This window comes from Lithobates pipiens, unplaced genomic scaffold (genome assembly GCF_037356315.1).
Source record: "Lithobates pipiens isolate NorthernLeopardFrog02 unplaced genomic scaffold, aLitPip1_a1.2 Scaffold_35, whole genome shotgun sequence".
NCBI lineage: Eukaryota > Metazoa > Chordata > Amphibia > Anura > Ranidae > Lithobates > Lithobates pipiens.
In genome coordinates, this window is record NW_027507811.1 from 25280487 (window position 1) to 25297840 (window position 17354).

General features: G+C 46.0%; 1 protein-coding gene across 3 annotated transcripts in view; it reads left to right on the plus strand.

Annotated features, from left to right (window-relative positions):
- Positions 1-17354, plus strand: part of LOC143956263 (uncharacterized) — a 60631-nt gene that overhangs the window by 40083 nt on the left and 3194 nt on the right. Inside the window, exons 1-3 of one of the 3 annotated variants that reach the window (XM_077466470.1) lie at positions 10306-10439; positions 17109-17173; positions 17260-17335. The exons of 1 other annotated variant lie outside the window; for it this stretch is intronic. In XM_077466470.1, coding sequence (XP_077322596.1) covers positions 10316-10439; positions 17109-17173; positions 17260-17335 — 265 coding nt within the window. In that variant the 5' untranslated portion in view covers positions 10306-10315. Of the gene's footprint in view, positions 1-10305; positions 10440-17029; positions 17174-17259; positions 17336-17354 lie in introns of those variants that run through there. One more of the 3 variants, XM_077466469.1, reaches the window with a different exon arrangement.

Genomic DNA, 17354 nt, shown 5'->3' on the forward strand with positions numbered 1-17354 from the left:
TCAGATCAATCCCCTTTCCAATTGTTTGGGGCATCTGGAAAAAACCTTGTCCAGCGAAGAAAAGATGAGCGCTACCATCAGTCTTGTGTCTTGCCAACAGTAAAGCATCTTGAGACCATTCATGTGTGGGGTTGATTCTCGGCCAAGGGAAAACAGCTATGAATAAAGAATGGTACAAAAACATTCTCCGAGAGCAACTTCTCCCAACTACCCAAGAACAGTTTGGTGAGGGACAATGCCTTTTCCAACATGATGGAGCAACTTGTCATAAGGCAAAAATGATAACTAAGTGGCTTGGGGAACAAAACATCGAAATTTTGGGTCCATGGCCTAGAAACTCCCCAGACCTTAATTCCATTGAGAACTTGTTGTCAATCCTCAAAAGGCGGGTGAACAGAATATATTAGTAACACCAACTACAACACCAAGAGGCCCTAACCACATCCATGGAAAAATCCCCAATAATACGTCTACTGGTAAACCAGGTGGGTTTGGTGTAAGTTGATGTGGGTTTTACGCTGCTGCACTTTCTCAGGAAGTTAAGCAAGTATTCTAGGCAAAAAAAATTTTTAATGAGTATTCACAGTGTCTGGTCATAATATACATTCAAGGATGTTACACATGATATTAGTCGCCATCACTCCGGCCGATATATGGATCCAGGCCACATAACAGCACAAGAGAGGCAGTACGTGGACATGAGGACACATGCACATAGAGCAACACACCACCAGTGGAGTGCAGTCCAAACCCGACCGGAGCATGGATGAAGATGTCAAACGACCTCAGCCAGCGCTGCTCCACAAACCACACCCTCTGATGCATTTCCCCCCACCCATGAGGCTTGATCACAGGTGGGTGGGGCAAAATACATCAGAGGGGGTGTGGTTTGCTGGCTGAGGCCGTTTGACATCTTCATCCACGCTCCGGTCGGGTTGGAACAATCCTACATTTCATACAATAGAAAGCGAACCATTGATATTTACAGAAGGAGCGCAAACTTTCACCAAAATATTGCTGCATGTGCCTTAGAAATTTTAATCTGATAAGTGATAAAAGAGAAGAGATAGAGGAAGTCAAAACACATATTCAGGAAGCAGATCCACTCACCCCACATGTGAGGAGCTCTCTGGAATCTGGCTCCAGCAGATTACATAACGTTTAAGCTTTTTGCCCTTGTTTGTGTTCCTGTTGAGATTTTCCCCTTTTCCCTGTTGTGTCATGAAGATAGGAACCGAAGGGGGAAACTCTGCAACAAGGACGCAGGCATAAAAACATTTTTTCCTGGCCCACCTCACATCAGCACACAATGGGTTAACACCTCCTCTGAAGCACCACAGGACCACCTCTTCCTAGCTAAATAAAAGACAGCCCCTCCCCCAAAAAAGTGCAACAGGATACCAATGCAAAGACTCCCTCATACAAGATAGGTTCACAGTGCAAAGGAATTTTCTGTTTGATCTTTGTCTCTCTCTGGTGTCCTTTAGGCTGCATTCACACCTGAGCGTAGCGTTTTCAAGCGTTTTTTTGCGGCGTTTTTACCGCGATTCATGGCGTTTTTACCGCGATTTGCTGCGAATTTGTGCAGGGCAAAAGGTCACCAATGTTAAAGGAAGAAAAACGCCCAAATCAGCCCGATTCGCGCCACAAAAAAGGGTCCGAAACTTGTTTGAGCTTCAGGCGTAGGGCTTCAGGCGACTTGGAGTGGAGATGTGAACCATCTCCATTGAGAATAATGGATTTTTTCCCCTCCAGCATTTTGTAGCTTCAGGCGTCAAGCTACAAAACGCTCAGGTGTGAATGGGGTCTAAATATAAAGTATAAAATTTGGACAGAACAAGTCAATGCCATACAGGTCCTTTCCACCTACTGAGAAGGCCTTGGCTTTCGTTGCTCTCCCAGATGTCATCAGCACCACCAAACCCATTTCCGGTCAAAAGAAATCTTTTATGGCAAGGTCAGTGATGGCACCCCAATATAATGAGACTACTTTTAATATCCCGGCTATGGAATAGGCTAGACTAGAGGTGCAGGGATTCTCATCCAAGGTTGTTCAGACCTTGGTGACCAGAAGAACCTCCATGAACTCTACATATGAGAGGATATGAAAGAGAAGTTTGTTTTGTTTGCTCAGCAAAAGCTTTCTCTCCTGTATTCCCTGCTCTAGCTAATATCCTGGACATTTTACAGTCAGCACTAGAGGTTGGACGGGCAAACAACTCTATTTAAGGTACAGATCTCTACCTTATCTTTCACAGGCAGCAGAAGGGTGCAAAAGCCAGTAACTAGATGCTATTTGCAGATGACAATCTACAGTGCCTTGCGAAAGTATTCGCCCCCTTCGAATACAACATTTATATAACATATAACATTTTAAATTTTTGTGAAGAATCACCAACAAGTGGGACACAATTGTGAAGTGGAACGAAATCTATTGGATATTTTAAACTTTTTTAGCAAATAAAAAACTGAAAAGTGGGGCGTGCAAAATTATTCGGCCCCTTTACTTTCAGTGCAGCAAACTCACTCCAGAAGTTCAGCGAGGATCTCTGAATGATCCAATGTTGTCCTAAATGACTGATGGTGATAAATAGAATCCACCTGTGTGTAATCAAGTCTCTGTATAAATGCACCTGCTCTGTGATAGTCTCAGGGTTCTGTTGAAAGCGCAGAGAGCATCATGAAGATCAAGAAACACATCAGGCAGGTCCGTAATACTGTTGTGGAGAAGTTTAAAGCCGGATTTGGATACAAAAAGATTTCCCAAGCTTTAAACATCCCAAGGAGCACTGTGCAAGCGATCATTTTGAAATGGAAGGAGTATCAGAGCACTGCAAATCTACCAAGACCTGGCCGTCCCTCTAAACTTTCAGCTCAGACAAGGAGAAGACTGATCAGAGATGCAGCCAAGAGGCCACTGATCACTCTGGATGAACTGCAGAGAACTACAGCTGAGGTGGGAGAGTCTGTCCATAGGACAACAATCAGTCGTACACTGCACAAATCTGGCCTTTATGGAAGAGTGGCAAGAAGAAAGCCATTTCTCAAAGATATCCATAAAAAGTCTCGTCTAAAGTTTGCCACAAGCCACCTGGGAGACACACCAAACATGTGGAAGAAGGTGCTCTGGTCAGATGAAACCAAAATCCAACTATTTGCCAACAATGCAAAACGATATGTTTGGCGTAAAAGCAACACAGCTCATCACCCTCAACACACCATCCCCACTGTCAAACATGGTGGTGGCAGCATCATGGTTTGGGCCTTCTTTTCTTCAGCAGGGACAGGGAAGATGGTTAAAATTTAGGGGAAGATGGATGCAGCCAAATACAGGACCATTTTAGATGAAAACCTGTTGGAGTCTGCAAAAGACCTGAAACTGGGACGGAGATCTATCTTCTAACAAGACAATGATCCCAAACATACAGCAAAATCTACAAAGGAATGGTTCACAAATAAACGTATCCAGGTGTTAGAATGGCCAAGTCAAAGTCCAGACCTGAATCCAATCGAGAATCTGTGGAAAGAGCTGAAAACTGCTGTTCACAAACGCTCTCCATCCAACCTCACTGAGCTCGAGCTGTTTTGCAAGGAAGAATGGGCAAGAATTTCAGTCTCTCGATGTGCAAAACTGATAGAGACATACCCCAAGCGACTTGCAGCTGTAATCGCAGCAAAAGGTGGCTCTACAAAGTATTAACGCAAGGGGGCCGAATAATTTTGCACGCCCCACTTTTCATTTTTTTATTAGTTAAAAAAGTTTCAAAAATCCAATAGATTTCGTTCCACTTCACAATTGTGTCCCACTTGTTGGTGATTCTTCACAAAAAATAAAAATTTTATATCTTTATGTTTGAAGCCTGAAATGTGGCAAAAGGTTGAAAAGTTCAAGGGGGCCGAATACTTTCACAAGGCACTGTATATATGACTTTGAGGGAAATCCTTGTACCCTCTGTGGGTCTTAGGCTTGGATCTGGGAGCACCCTTTACTCCAATGGTTTCATTTCCATTGAATTACCTCATGGTAAAACTAGTTCTTTTGACAGCAACTACTTCAGACAGAAGTATGTTGATTGTAAGGCCGCGTACAACTAAGTTCGTCAGACAATCCGACAGACAGTCCGTCCAACATTTGAATGAACGGACTTGACCACACACGATGAACAGACAGTCCGCTGAAAGCTTGCACGATGACGTGTACAGCACGTACGACGGGACTAGAAAAACGACGTCCAATACACTGCAATGCAACCTTCGGCCGTGTAAATCCTTTCTGAGCATGCGCCATACTTAGTCCGTCCAACTTGCCTACACACGAGCGGACTGTCCGCTGAAACCAAGTTTGGACGGACAAAACCAAGTTTGGACGGACAAAATTACGGAAATTCCGAAAGACTTAGTCCATCAGACTGTCCGCTGAAAAAGTCCGCTGAAGCCCACACACGAGCGGATTGTCCGCTGAAACGCGGTTCAGCGGACTAAGTTGGGCAGACAATCCGCCCGTGTGTACGCGGCCTAACACTTTCCTGCAAGGGCCCTTTGGTGTCTTTTTTTTTTTTTTTTTTTTACCAGAAATAGGGATACTACGTTCGATTTTAAAGTAGTATCCATTTTCCAGCAAAACTGGGAAGTAGTCACTAAGTGCACAGCAGGAAGACTTCAATTTCTTACACATGGTCAGGTTACTAACAGTGTACTTGCTCAAAAGAGGAAAGTGGACAATCTTTTCATTTAGCAATGAGGTCCTCAGGAATCGTCCACTGTTGGGTTACCAGGGTGATTCCTTTGGCATGCAGGAAGTAGGCCTTGCTGCTCTGAAACAATTGCAAGCTTACTTGACTAGAGGGGTGGCAGCCTTTGGGGCAGTTATGCCAGGATTGCTTGGAAGATATATGTAAGATGGCGAGCTTGAAGGTCTTGTACAGAACTTCATTCAACTTACAAACTAAATGTGCGATCATTACGTTTGGGACAAGAGAGATCAATTCTTTTTGGCTTTTGCATCCTCAAGTCGGCACAGGACCCAGTGGCTTGTCACAGACGAGGTTATCCAACACCTTAGTTAGGGGAGGGTCTGTCTTTTATTTATCTAGGAAGAGGTGGTCCTGTGGGGCTCCAGAGGAGGTGTTAACCCATTGTGTGCTGACGGGAAAGGAAAATCTGATAACAATTTTCCGTTGTATTGAAGAGTAGGGAAAAGGTACATTTGCTGTTGTGCTTTTATGTGTTTTTTTATTGTTTTACTTGTCTCCATTGAAAAGATTCCCAGTCACTTCCTATTCTGATGATAGTGGTCACCGGGACAAGAAAACAAAGAAGTTTCCTCACGTGGGACCAACTGAAGCTCTCACCTTCACAATTTTGTTGACAATACAAATAAAGGTTTTAAGCTGCATTTCCTCTTTAATCAGTGGAAATCTCTTGGAACAATGGTGGGCTGTCAGGCTGACCTTCCCACCTACGTTACATAGAAACATGCATTATATAACAGGAATAAAGTAAAAATCTCACTGCTAACCCATACTGTGGACTCTTTTTTGTTATTTGCTATGCCATCCATAATTTTATTTAACCAGGAAACACTATGAAGGTGACTTATGGCCATTGGAGAAGGTTATGTGGTTTCTAAGGGAAGAGACGGTAAATAGATTATCTGCTGAACATTTTGACAAAGCTAAAGATAGTCCAAGTATCTAGTCCAGTGATTCTCAACCAGGGTTTCGTGGAACCCTAGGGTTCCTCCAGAGTTCGCTAGGGGTTCCTTCAGCATTGGGTAATTTCTGCCTCTCTGATAAGTTCCCACTGACACCATTGATTTCTTTTAGCTATCTGTAAGGAGGTAATTCTTCCCAATGACCACAAGAGTAAGGACCATTCTTCCCACTGACCATCACACTAATGTATCATGAGTTGTAGATTTTAAATTTTTAGCAGGGGTTCCTCAAGACCGGAGAACTATTTCAAGGGTTCCTCTGTGTTGAAAAGGTTGAGAAAGGCTGATCTAGTCTGATGGGTTGCCAGAGGGGTGCTGAGGAAATGGAAACGGATGATGAAGGTAGCGTGAGAAAAAGAACAAAACTAAAGAAAAGGTATTGGTAGGAATTTGAGATTTAAAGGCTCCTTGGTGTCTGTACATGGGTTAAGGTTATGAAACACTCGTGTTGCTGAGGAGGCGCTACTTATTCTTTTCTTATGGAGTTCCTCAGTGTGCTTGACGAAAACCTGTGAACAAAAAAAGTAAACCATGAAATCACAGCACACAAAAAGCATGCCTGGAGGGTCCAATAATAGTCCAACCTCCAAATTTGAAGGGCCTCAAAACCTGAACCCCTCGGGGTGCAAGGCTCCTGACAGGGGTAAGGTACTCTATGCTCTGCCTAGGTGGAAGCCAGGTGGACCCCGTTCTTCAGGGGCCTGACGAAGCCAGTCCTTCAAGTGCTTGATGGGAGGTTTTCCTTGGAGTGAGACCCCCCCCGTTTGGGGAGAAGAAAAAGACCTGAAGGAGACAGATTTACTCTTCCAAAATCAGGGTTGCCCAATATCCTGCACAATGTAAAGGTGGTACCAGGCTGCTCAGTGTAATTTATGTAACCAAAACCCATAATTTTCCTTAGTACAAATTTGATTTACCGGTAGAGGCATCATCCTGCTCTCAGCTGTCATTTCCATGATTACATGGAGGAAAAAGAAGATACTAACAGGAAGAATATTCTAAGATAACTAGATAAGTAGATCTTAAAATTACACTAATAATACACATTATTATTATACAAGATTTATATAGCGCCAACAGTTTGTGCAGCGCTTTACAATATAAAGGAAGACAATAAAGCAACAATACAATTCAATACAAGAGGGTTAGGGGGGTCCTGCTCCTGGGAGCTTAAAATCTAATGCCGCGTACACACGTAGCCGACTATCCGGCGGACTTCCCGCCGGACTGTCCGCCGGACATTCCGAACGGGTACTTGCCCACACACGGCACTTTTTCAGCGGACTAATACGGCGTACTAACTCCGCCGGACTATCCGCCATACTTTTGAAATGAACGGACTCGCCCACACACGCGGAGGAAAGTCCGCTCATTTTGAGCGCGTCTCCAGATAGGTGGGGCCCGCGAAGGAGACATCGCTGGCCCCTTTACCTGGTATGGACTTAAAGGGGTACCCCAACGCCGAGAAAATCGGCGTGAGGGTCCCCCCAGACCCTTGTCCGAGCGTGCTACCCGGCCGGCCAGGAAAGGGGGGGACGAGCGAGCGGTCCCCCCTCCTGAGCCATACCAGGCCGCGTGCCCTCAACATGGGGGGAGCCTTGGGGAAGGGGGGCCACGCGGCCCCCCCACCCCAAATCACCTTGTCCCCATGTTGATGAGGACAAGGGCCTCTTCCCAACAACCCTGGCTGTTGGTTGTCGGGGGCCTGCGGGCGGGGGGATTATCGGAATCCGGGAGCGCCATTTAATAAGGGGGCCCCCGGATACCGGCCCCCCACCCTATGTGAATGAGTATGGGGTACAATGTACCCCTACCCATTCACCTGTAAAAAAAAAGTAAAAAAAAAACACAACACACAAGGGTTAAAATAGTTTATTGCACAGCTCTGGGGGTCTTCCGTCTTCGGGGTTCTTCTCTCCGGACTCTATCTTCTTCTAGCTCTTTTGCTAGCGGAGGAGCCCGGCTTTCTTCCTCGCCGCCGCCCTCTTCTTCCGACTTCGGGGGTCTTGTCCCCCTCTTCAGGGGTCTTGTCCCCCTCTTCGGTTCTTCTTGCCGCCTTCTGTTCTTCTGTTCTTCTCTTCAGATGTTGCCTTACTTTTTTTTAAAGGTGAATGGGTAGGGGTACATTGTACCCCATACTCATTCACATAGGGTGGGGGGCCGGTATCCGGGGGCCCCCTTATTAAAGGTGGCTCCCGGATTCCGATAAGCCCCCCGCCCGCAGACCCCGACAACCCTGGCCGTTGGCCCTTGTCCTCATCAACATGGGGACAAGGTGCTTTGTCCCCATGTTGGCACCCCCCATGTTGAGGGCACGCGGCCTGGTAAGGCTCAGGGGGGGGGGGGGGGGGGCGCTCGCTCGTCCCCTCCTTTCCTGGCCGGCCGGTTAGCGTGCTCGAACAAGGGTCTGATATGGACCTAGGGGGGACCCCCACGCCAATTTTTCGGCATTGGGGTTCCCCTTTAAGTCCATACCAGGTGACGGGGCCAGCTACGACCCTTTGCTGGCCCCGGCTACCTGGACACGCGCTCAAAATGAGCGGACTTTTCTCCGCGCGTGAAAAGTCTGCTCATTTCAAAAGTACGACGGACTGGCATACCAACGGCCGGATTGTCCGCCGAAATGCGAGTCCGGCGGGAAGATTGGAGTGCAAAAATACTTTCTAAGTCCGCCGTACTTTCGGGTAAAAAAAGTCCGCCGGAGGCTACACACGGGGGGATTGTCCGGCGGATTTGAGTTTGCCGGACTTTTCCACCCGATTGTTTGATCGTGTGTACGCGGCATTATAGGGAGGGGCTGGTGGAACAAAAGGTAATAACTGTGAGGGATGAACTGATGGGAAAAATAGAAGATTTGTTTATTAGCTGAAGGCAGGATAGGCTTCTCTGAAGAGATGAGTCTTCAGGGATTGCCTAAAAGTGGACAGTGTAGGAGATAGCAAGACCGATTGAGGTAGGCAGTTCAGAGGATAGAAGAGGATCTGGAGAAGTCCTGGAGATGAGAATGAGAGGAGGAGACAAGGGAACTAGAGAGCAGGAGGTCTTGGGAGGAGAGGAGAAGACGGTTTGGGCGACACATTATAATCTATGTTGTGACACTTGTTTGGAGGGGACACTAAGTTTCCCTTTCCTGGAACCAACATGACAGCATACATATGGTATTGGATCTGCCACCTGGTCCTGGTCCACAGGATTGGCAATATGTATTAAACAAAAAAACCTGAAATATCCTATAATGATATGTAGGGATGAAAGGAAGTCATCACAGGTCATGAAATCTTGACAAAAAATAGCAAGAATGGTGGGTAGAGTGGGAAAAAAACTTTATATAGATATTCAGTCACCAACCATATGTATGCTGCCATAAATGCACCAAGTAAAATTATGCCAGGTAATTAAACAATATTCACATTTTCTGCCTTATTAGGCAATACATGAGTACACTGCTGATCCCACATGCTATGCGATAGATGGTAAATGTGACCTCTGTCACTCCAACAGTTTGTAGGTTCAAGGAAAAGTGCACCACCCCAACCCTCCGAGTTTAGCTGGAATCAGGTCCTGGCTTGGAGTCCATCACTTTTCCACACAATGGCTCAGAATGATTAAGCTCATTGGGTAAAATATGTCCTGGGGTGGTTCTTTTTGCTAAGATCAAGTGTATCATCTGTTCTTATCAGTGTCCAGTAGGGGTGTTACTCCGTTATTCTGGTCTTTTGGTAGGAATACCTGGCTGTATAGTATCCCTGCTGGTATGATGGGGCTCTGAAAGCTAGTACCAGAAAGAACAGAAACTGGGGTACCCACAGACAATTGGGGCACAGGAGTAATTCTGAAGTCTAGGGGGAGGAAGTGTGGCCAACAGGTTCCTTCCTCTCCTGAACCCGGGGGTCTCTCTTCGCGAGAGCCCCTTGACCTAAAACTCAGTGGTCAGCTTCGGCTGGCCACGAGGAGAAGGGTCAACCAGGCCTTTTGGCTAGGCGGACCAAGTTTGTAAACCTTGTCCCTGTCAGGAGCCTTGCGCCCTTAAGGGTAAGGTCCTAGCCCTTCGGGGAGCGGATTACAGGACACCCTTGAGTGCACTTTTTTTGAGTTTGTGTTTTCACATGCACCTTCTTTGTTCACCTAATGGTTTTCATTTTTTTTCCACCGCAGATTAAAAAAAAATAAAAAATTGTCATGGGGTGACATCATGTGCGGCTTTTCCTTTGGATTATACTCCGGAACTCGAAGCTACAAGTGTGATCATTGGTTAGCATTGTGTCAGCAATACTAGTTCTGATGCCATTCACATTAAATTTACAAGCTGGAACCTTGTATTTCAGGTCTATTTTAATAGTAAGTGATGGCACCATGTGCCTCTGGTGGTAACCATTTTATTGTAGCCCATGTATGGTGACATGCTGTCATGTAGCCAGATAAACAACTGCCTTAGAAATCCACTCCGCTCTCAGACATGAAGTAATGTTTTAATAGAGGACCTCAGTTTTAACCCTTTTTTAATGCCAATGTAGTGTCTGGTCTGCTGGGCCACAACAAAATGGCCGACATGAACCAATCAGAGGATCCTGCCATTTACACATGATTCTGATCATTGGGGGGATGGGCACTATTGTTGCAGGAAGTGAATGGGACAGAGTTAGGAGCAATGGAGGCAAACTGCACCAACCTGACGGAGAGGATATTACAGCTCACAGTGGAGATCATCTACCTGCTGACCGGGGAGGTGAGGAGGATTCTAGTAGCACCGCAAACAAGCTTGGCTCATTTTTTTATTTTATTTTTTTATCAATACCTGACCAAAAAACCTCCAGTTTTATTTCAGCAACAAACCACCGGGAAAAGCACAACTTCATTTTCAACTCACAACTAGATAAAATTACCCAACGAGGTTAATGAAAAAAAAAACCCTAAATAAAAATTGAGAAAAAAAAATGGGCAGACTCGATGGACTACTCAGTCTTTTTCTGCCGTCACTTTTCTATGTTTCTAAAATATTAAATTTTTTTACATTGTTTATTTTTCTAATCAAAAATACAGTGGGGATCGAAAGTTTGGGCACCCCAGGTAAAAATGTGTATTAACCACTTCAGCGCCGGACCATTTTGCCGGCCAAAGACCAGACCACTTTTTGCGATTCGGCACTGTGTCGCTTTAACTGACAATTGTGCGGTCGTGCAAAGTGGCTCCCAAACAAAATTGACGTCCTTTTTTTCCCACAAATAGAGCTTTCTTTTGGTGGTATTTGATCACCCCTGCGGTTTTTATTTTTTGCGCTATAAACAAAAATAGAGCGTCAATTTTGAAAAAACGCATTCTTTTTTACTTTTTGTTATAATAAATATCCCCCAAAAATATATAAAAAAAAATTTTTCCCTCAGTTTAGGCTGATACGTATTCTTCTACATATTTTTGGTAAAAAAAACCGCAATAAGCGATTATTGATTGGTTTGCGCAAAAGTTATAGCGTTTACAAAATAGGGGATAGTTTTATGGCATTTTTATTAATAATTTTTTTTTACTAGTAATGGCGGCGATCAGCGATTTTTATTGTGACTGCAACATTATGGCGGACACATCGGACATTTTTGACACATTTTTGGGACCATTGTCATTTATACAGCAATCACTGCTATACAAATGCAGTGATTCCTGTGTAAATGACACTGGCAGTGAAGGGGTTAACCAGTGGGTGGCAGTGTAGGGGCTAGGTGTTCCTAGGGGTGTGTTACTAACTGTTGGGGGCTGGGCTTTCATTTAGTAAACACTGATCTCTGCTCCAATCACACGGAGCAGAGATCAGCGTCACTTGTTGCTAGGCAGAACGGGGAGATGCTGTTTACAACGGCATCTCTCCGTTCAGCCACCCCATGAGACGATCGCTGGTATGCCCGATCGAGTCCGCAGGACCCGTGACCGGACTCACGGGGGTCCCGACCAGCACGCGAGCGTGCCGCCGGCGGCGCTCTCACGATGGCAGGGCGGTATTAAAGATTGTACGTACCTGTACGCCAATATGCCTGCCCATGCCATTCTGCCGACGTACATCGGCGTGCACTGGTCAGGAACTGGTTAATGTGCATAACGAAGCCAAGGAAAGATGGAAAAATCTCCAAATGGCATCAAATTACAGATTAGACATTCTTATAATATGTCAAAAAAGTTAGATTTTATTTCCATCATTTACACTTTCAAAATTACAGAAAACAAAAAAATGGCGTCTGCAAAAGTTTGGGCACCCCGCAGAGTTATTATCTTGTACTGCCCTCTTTGGCAAGTATCACAGCTTGTAAACGCTTTTTGTAGCCAGCCAAGAGTCTTTCAATTCTTGTTTGAGGTATCTTTGTCCATTCTTCCTTACAAAAGTCTTCCAGTTCTTTGAGATTTGTGGGCTGTCTGTCACGCACTGCTCTTTTAAGGTCTATCCATAGATTTTCAATAATGTTGAGGTCAGGAGATTGTGAAGGCCATGTCAAAACCTTCAGTTTACGCCTCTTGATGTAATCCCCCATGGATTTTGAGGTGTGTTTAGGATCATTATCCATTTGTAGAAGCCATCCTCTCTTTAACTTCAGCTTTTTCACAGATGGCATCAACTTACCATCCAAAATTTGCTGAAATTTTATTGAATCCATTTTTCCTTCGTGAAATGTTCCCTGTGCTACTGGCTGCAATACAACCCCAAAGCATGATTGATCCACCCCCATGCTTAACAGTTGGACAGAGGTTCTTTTCATTAAATTCTGTGCCCTTTCTTCTCCAAACATACCTTTGCTCATTCCGGCCAAAAAGTTCTATTTTAACCTCATTGGTCCACAGAACTTGTTTCCAAAATGCCTCAGGCTTGTCTATATGTTCATTTGCAAAGTTCAAACGCTGATTTTTGTGGTGAGGACATAGAAGAGGTTTTCTTGTGATGACTCTTCCATGAAGACCATATTTGTACAAGTATCTCTTTATAGTGGAATAGTGTACCACAACTCCAGTGTCTGCCAGATCTTTCTGGAGGGATCGTGCAGTAAAACGTGGGTTTTGAATTGCTTTTCTCACAATCCTGCGAGCTGTTCTGTCTGATATTTTTCTTGGTCTTCCAGATCTTGCTTTAACTTCCACTGTCCCTGATGACTGCCATTTCTTAAAGCGGAGGTCCACCCTAAAGTGGACCTTCCGCTCATCGGAACCCTCCCCCCCTCCGGTGCCACAATCGGCACCTTTCAGGGGGGAGGGGGGTGCAGTTACCTGGATAATCCAGGTAACTGCACCCACTTCCGGGATAGCTCTCTGCGGAAAGGGGCGTAACTTACGCCCCTTTCCGCAAGTGCCCGCCCCTTCCCGCAAGTGCCCCGCTGCCTGCTGGGAAACACACAGATCCCAGAGGCAGCGGGAGCGTCCTTATTGCGCAGCGCGATTCGCGCATGCGCAGTAGGGAACCGGGAAATGAAGCCGAAAGGCTCCATTTCCTGATTCCCATACCCAAAATGGCGGCGGCAGGACCCGACAGGCGACCTAGAGATCGGCTTCGGGTGCCGACATCGCGGGCGCGCTGGACAGGTAAGTGTCACTATTTTAAAAGTCAGCAGCTGCAGTATTTGTAGCTGCTGGCTTTAAAAAAAAAAAAAAAAACGCGGAGTCCCGGTGGACTCCCGCTTTAATTACATTCCGAACAGAGGATATTGACATCTGAAAACGCTTTGCTATCTTCTTATAGCCTTCTCCAGCTTTGTGAGCGTCAACTATTTTCAGTTTCAGTTTTCTAGACAACTGCTTAGAAGAACCCATGGTGCTGATTGTTGGGGCAAGGTCAGATGAGTCTGGCCATTTAAAACTTTTGAGATTGACATCACCTGGTCTTCCCAGACGATGATTGAGAACAATCCATGACACTGGCAGGTCTCAGCTTTGCAAAGGGGGCAGTGCATGCTATAAATTCTGCAGGGTGCCCAAACTTTTGCAGACGGCATTTTTTTGTTTACTGTAATTTTGAAAGTGTAAATGATGGAAATAAAATCTAACTTTTTTGACATATTATAAGAATGTCTAATCTGTAATTTGATGCCATTTGGAGATTTTTCCATCTTTCCTTGGCTTCGTTATGCACATTAATACACATTTTTACCTGGGGTGCCCAAACTTTCAATTACCACTGTAAGTACCTACTGTAGACTTCCTTTTTTTTATATATATACAATTTGTTTTGCTGACAGATGACTAAAATACACACTTTTTTTTTTTTGGCAAAAAGTTAAAAAGGTTAATGCGATTTTTTTTTAGAATGGCCCAGTCAACCCTTTCTCTGCCAGTGCCGTTTTTTCGGGGTTTTTTTTTGCACATGTGTTTAAAAAAGAATTTTATGCCTGAATATTACATAAAACCCCAACTATTACATATTTTCTAAAAGCTGACACCCTAGAGTATATAACAGTATTAGTTTTGTTTATGTCACTCGATATTAGTGCAATAGTTTAGGAAATGCTAAATTTCAGTAAAAAATACACTAAAGTTAATTTTGGGGAATGCAAACACAATAAGTTACCCAATTTTTTTTTTTTTCAAAATTAAAAGATGAGGTTACACTGATTAAACAGATAGTCAACATGTCAAGCCTTGAAAATGCATATACAGTAAGTCCCCTTCATACAAACGAGTTCTGTTCCGAGAGCACGTTCGTAAGTCCAATTTGTTTGTAAGTCCAACACAGTTAGCCTAGGTACCCAACTAACACAATCGGCCCAATAAATGACTGTTATAGGTTTATAACACATTTTAGATTTTATTTTGACATTTCGACGAAGCTCAAGCTCATCTTCCTTGGGACATGAGCCTTAAAATTGCAGGTACCTGTGAAACTGCAATAAACTTTAGTACCCTATATTTTGCATAAGTGATGCTTTAAAAGCCCCCTACAGGTCATCAATGTAACGTTATCCAGGAACTCTGGAGGTAACGTCTAGGGATGCACCGAATGTTTTTTTTGGTGCCGAAACCGATCCCGAAAATGAAAAATACACTAGGCCGAAAACCGAAACCGATACCGAAACTGCACCGATACCGAAAATTACTGTTTTTAAAAAATATTTTTATACAGGAGATGGTCAGAGACTGGGGACATGGTACAGAAGGTGGTCAGAGACTGGGGACATGGTTCAGGAGGTGGTCAGAGACTGGGGACATGGTACAGGAGGTGGTCAGAGACTGGGGACATGGTTCAGGAGGTGGTCAGAGACAGGGGACATGGTTCAGGAGGTGGTCAGAGACTGGGGACATGGTACAGGAGGTGGTCAGAGACTGGCGACATGGTACAGGAGGTGGTCAGAGACTGGCGACATGGTACAGGGAGGTGGTCAGAGACTGGTGACATGGTACAGGAGGTGGTCAGAGATTGGGTAAATGGTTCAGGAGGTGGTACGAGACTGGGTAAATGGTTCAGGAGGTGGTCAGAGACTGGGGACATGGTTCAGGAGGTGGTCAGAGACTGACGACATGGCACAGGAGGTGGTCAGAGACTGGCGATATGGTACAGGAGGTGGTCAGAGACTGGCGACATGGTACAGGAGGTGGTCAGAGACTGGCGACATAGTGCAGGAGGTGGTCAGAGACTGGCGACATGGTACAGGTTTTGGTCAGAGACTGGCGACATGATAAAAGTGATAAGTGTGTTGTCCCCAGTGCAGCCAGTGTTGTCCCCTGTGTAGTCAGTGTTGTCCCCTGTATAGTCAGTGTTGTCCCCAGTGCAGCCAGTGTTGTCCCCTGTGCAGACAGTGTTGTCCCCGGTGTAGTCAGTGTTGTCCCCAGTGCAGCCAGTGTTGTCAGAGACTGGGGACATGGTTCAGGAGGTGGTCAGAGACTGGGGACATGGTACAGGAGGTGGTCAGAGACTGGGGACATGGTTCAGGAGGTGGTCAGAGACTGGGGACATGGTTCAGCAGGTGGTCAGAGACTGGGGACATGGTACAGGAGGTGGTCAGAGACTGGCGACATGGTACAGGAGGTGGTCAGAGACTGACGACATGGTACAGGGAGGTGGTCAGAGACTGGCGACATGGTACAGGAGGTGGTCAGAGATTGGGGACATGGTACAGGAGGTGGTACAAGACTGGGTAAATGGTTCAGGAGGTGGTCAGAGACTGGGGACATGGTTCAGGAGGTGGTCAGAGACTGGCGACATGGCACAGGAGGTGGTCAGAGACTGGCGATATGGTACAGGAGGTGGTCAGAGACTGGCGACATGGTACAGGAGGTGGTCAGAGACTGGCGACATAGTACAGGAGGTGGTCAGAGACTGGCGACATGGTACAGGAGGTGGTCAGAGACTGGCGACATGGTACAGGAGGTGGTCAGAGACTGGCGACATGGTACAGGAGGTGGTCAGAGACTGGCGACATGGTACAGGAGGTGGTCAGAGACTGGCGACATGATAAAAGTGATAAGTGTGTTGTCCCCAGTGCAGCCAGTGTTGTCCCCTGTGTAGTTAGTGTTGTCCCCTGTATAGTCAGTGTTGTCCCCAGTGCAGCCAGTGTTGTCCCCAGTGCAGCCAGTGTTGTCCCCAGTGCAGCCAGTGTTGTCCCCAGTGCAGCCAGTGTTGTCCCCTGTGCAGACATTGTTGTCCCCGGTGTAGTCAGTGTTGTCCCCTGTGCAGCCAGTGTTGTCCTCTGTGTAGCCAGTGTTGTCCCCTGTGTAGTCAGTGTTGTCCCCTGTGTAGTCAGTGTTGTCCCCAGTGCAGCCAGTGTTGTCCCCTATGTTGCCAGTGTTGTCCCCTGTGTAGTCAGTAGTGTCCCCAGTGCAGCCAGTGTTGTCCCCAGTGCAGCCAGTGTTGTCCCCTGTGTAGCCAGTGTTGTCCCCTGTGTAGCCAGTGTTGTCCCCTGTGTAGTCAGTGTGTTGTCCCCTGTGCAGCCAGTGTTGTCCCCGTGCAGCCAGTGATGCCCCCTGTGCAGCCAGTGATGCAGCGAAGAGAGAGGAGAGCCGCCTCCGCCGTCTGGTTCAATAGAGCGCCAGGAACATCACAGCTTTAATTTCAATAGCTGTGTGTTCCCCCGTCGTGCGCCGTCGCATACAGCCCCTCCCCCTTGTCCGGGGAACTGTGATAGACAGATCACCTGTCCAATCCATGATAGGTGGCACCAGGGGCGGGGGCAGTGTTCCACCCCCGCCCAGGTCCCGCCCCATTTTTGGCTCAATTATCAGCCGTTTTTTCCTTTTGGCAAATTGTCGAAAAGGGCATTTTCGGCCGATATGTTTCGGCGGACGAAATTTCGGTGCATCCCCAGTAACGTCTTTTGTTTTGAAACGTATATAGTGATTGCCACACTTTCTCCACAGGATAAAATATTTGTGATAAAGATGTCGGGAGATGGACAAAAATCCATTATTGTCCCTCTACATTCCTTACTGATTCCAGAGAGAAACAGTGATAAGAAGATTCTAGAAGTCACCCAGAAGATTATTGACCTCCTGATGGGAGAGGTGAGCGGAGCCGGGAATTCTGGCAAATTATCCAGTAACGGACAAGGGATGTGTCTGGATGGTAACTGTATCATTGTGTGTGTCAGGATGTCTCCATGGAGGAATGTTTAGAAAGACACAAGGACGTCATGATGGAGGATCAGCCGCCCCTCACATCACCGGGTAAGAGGAGACTTTATTG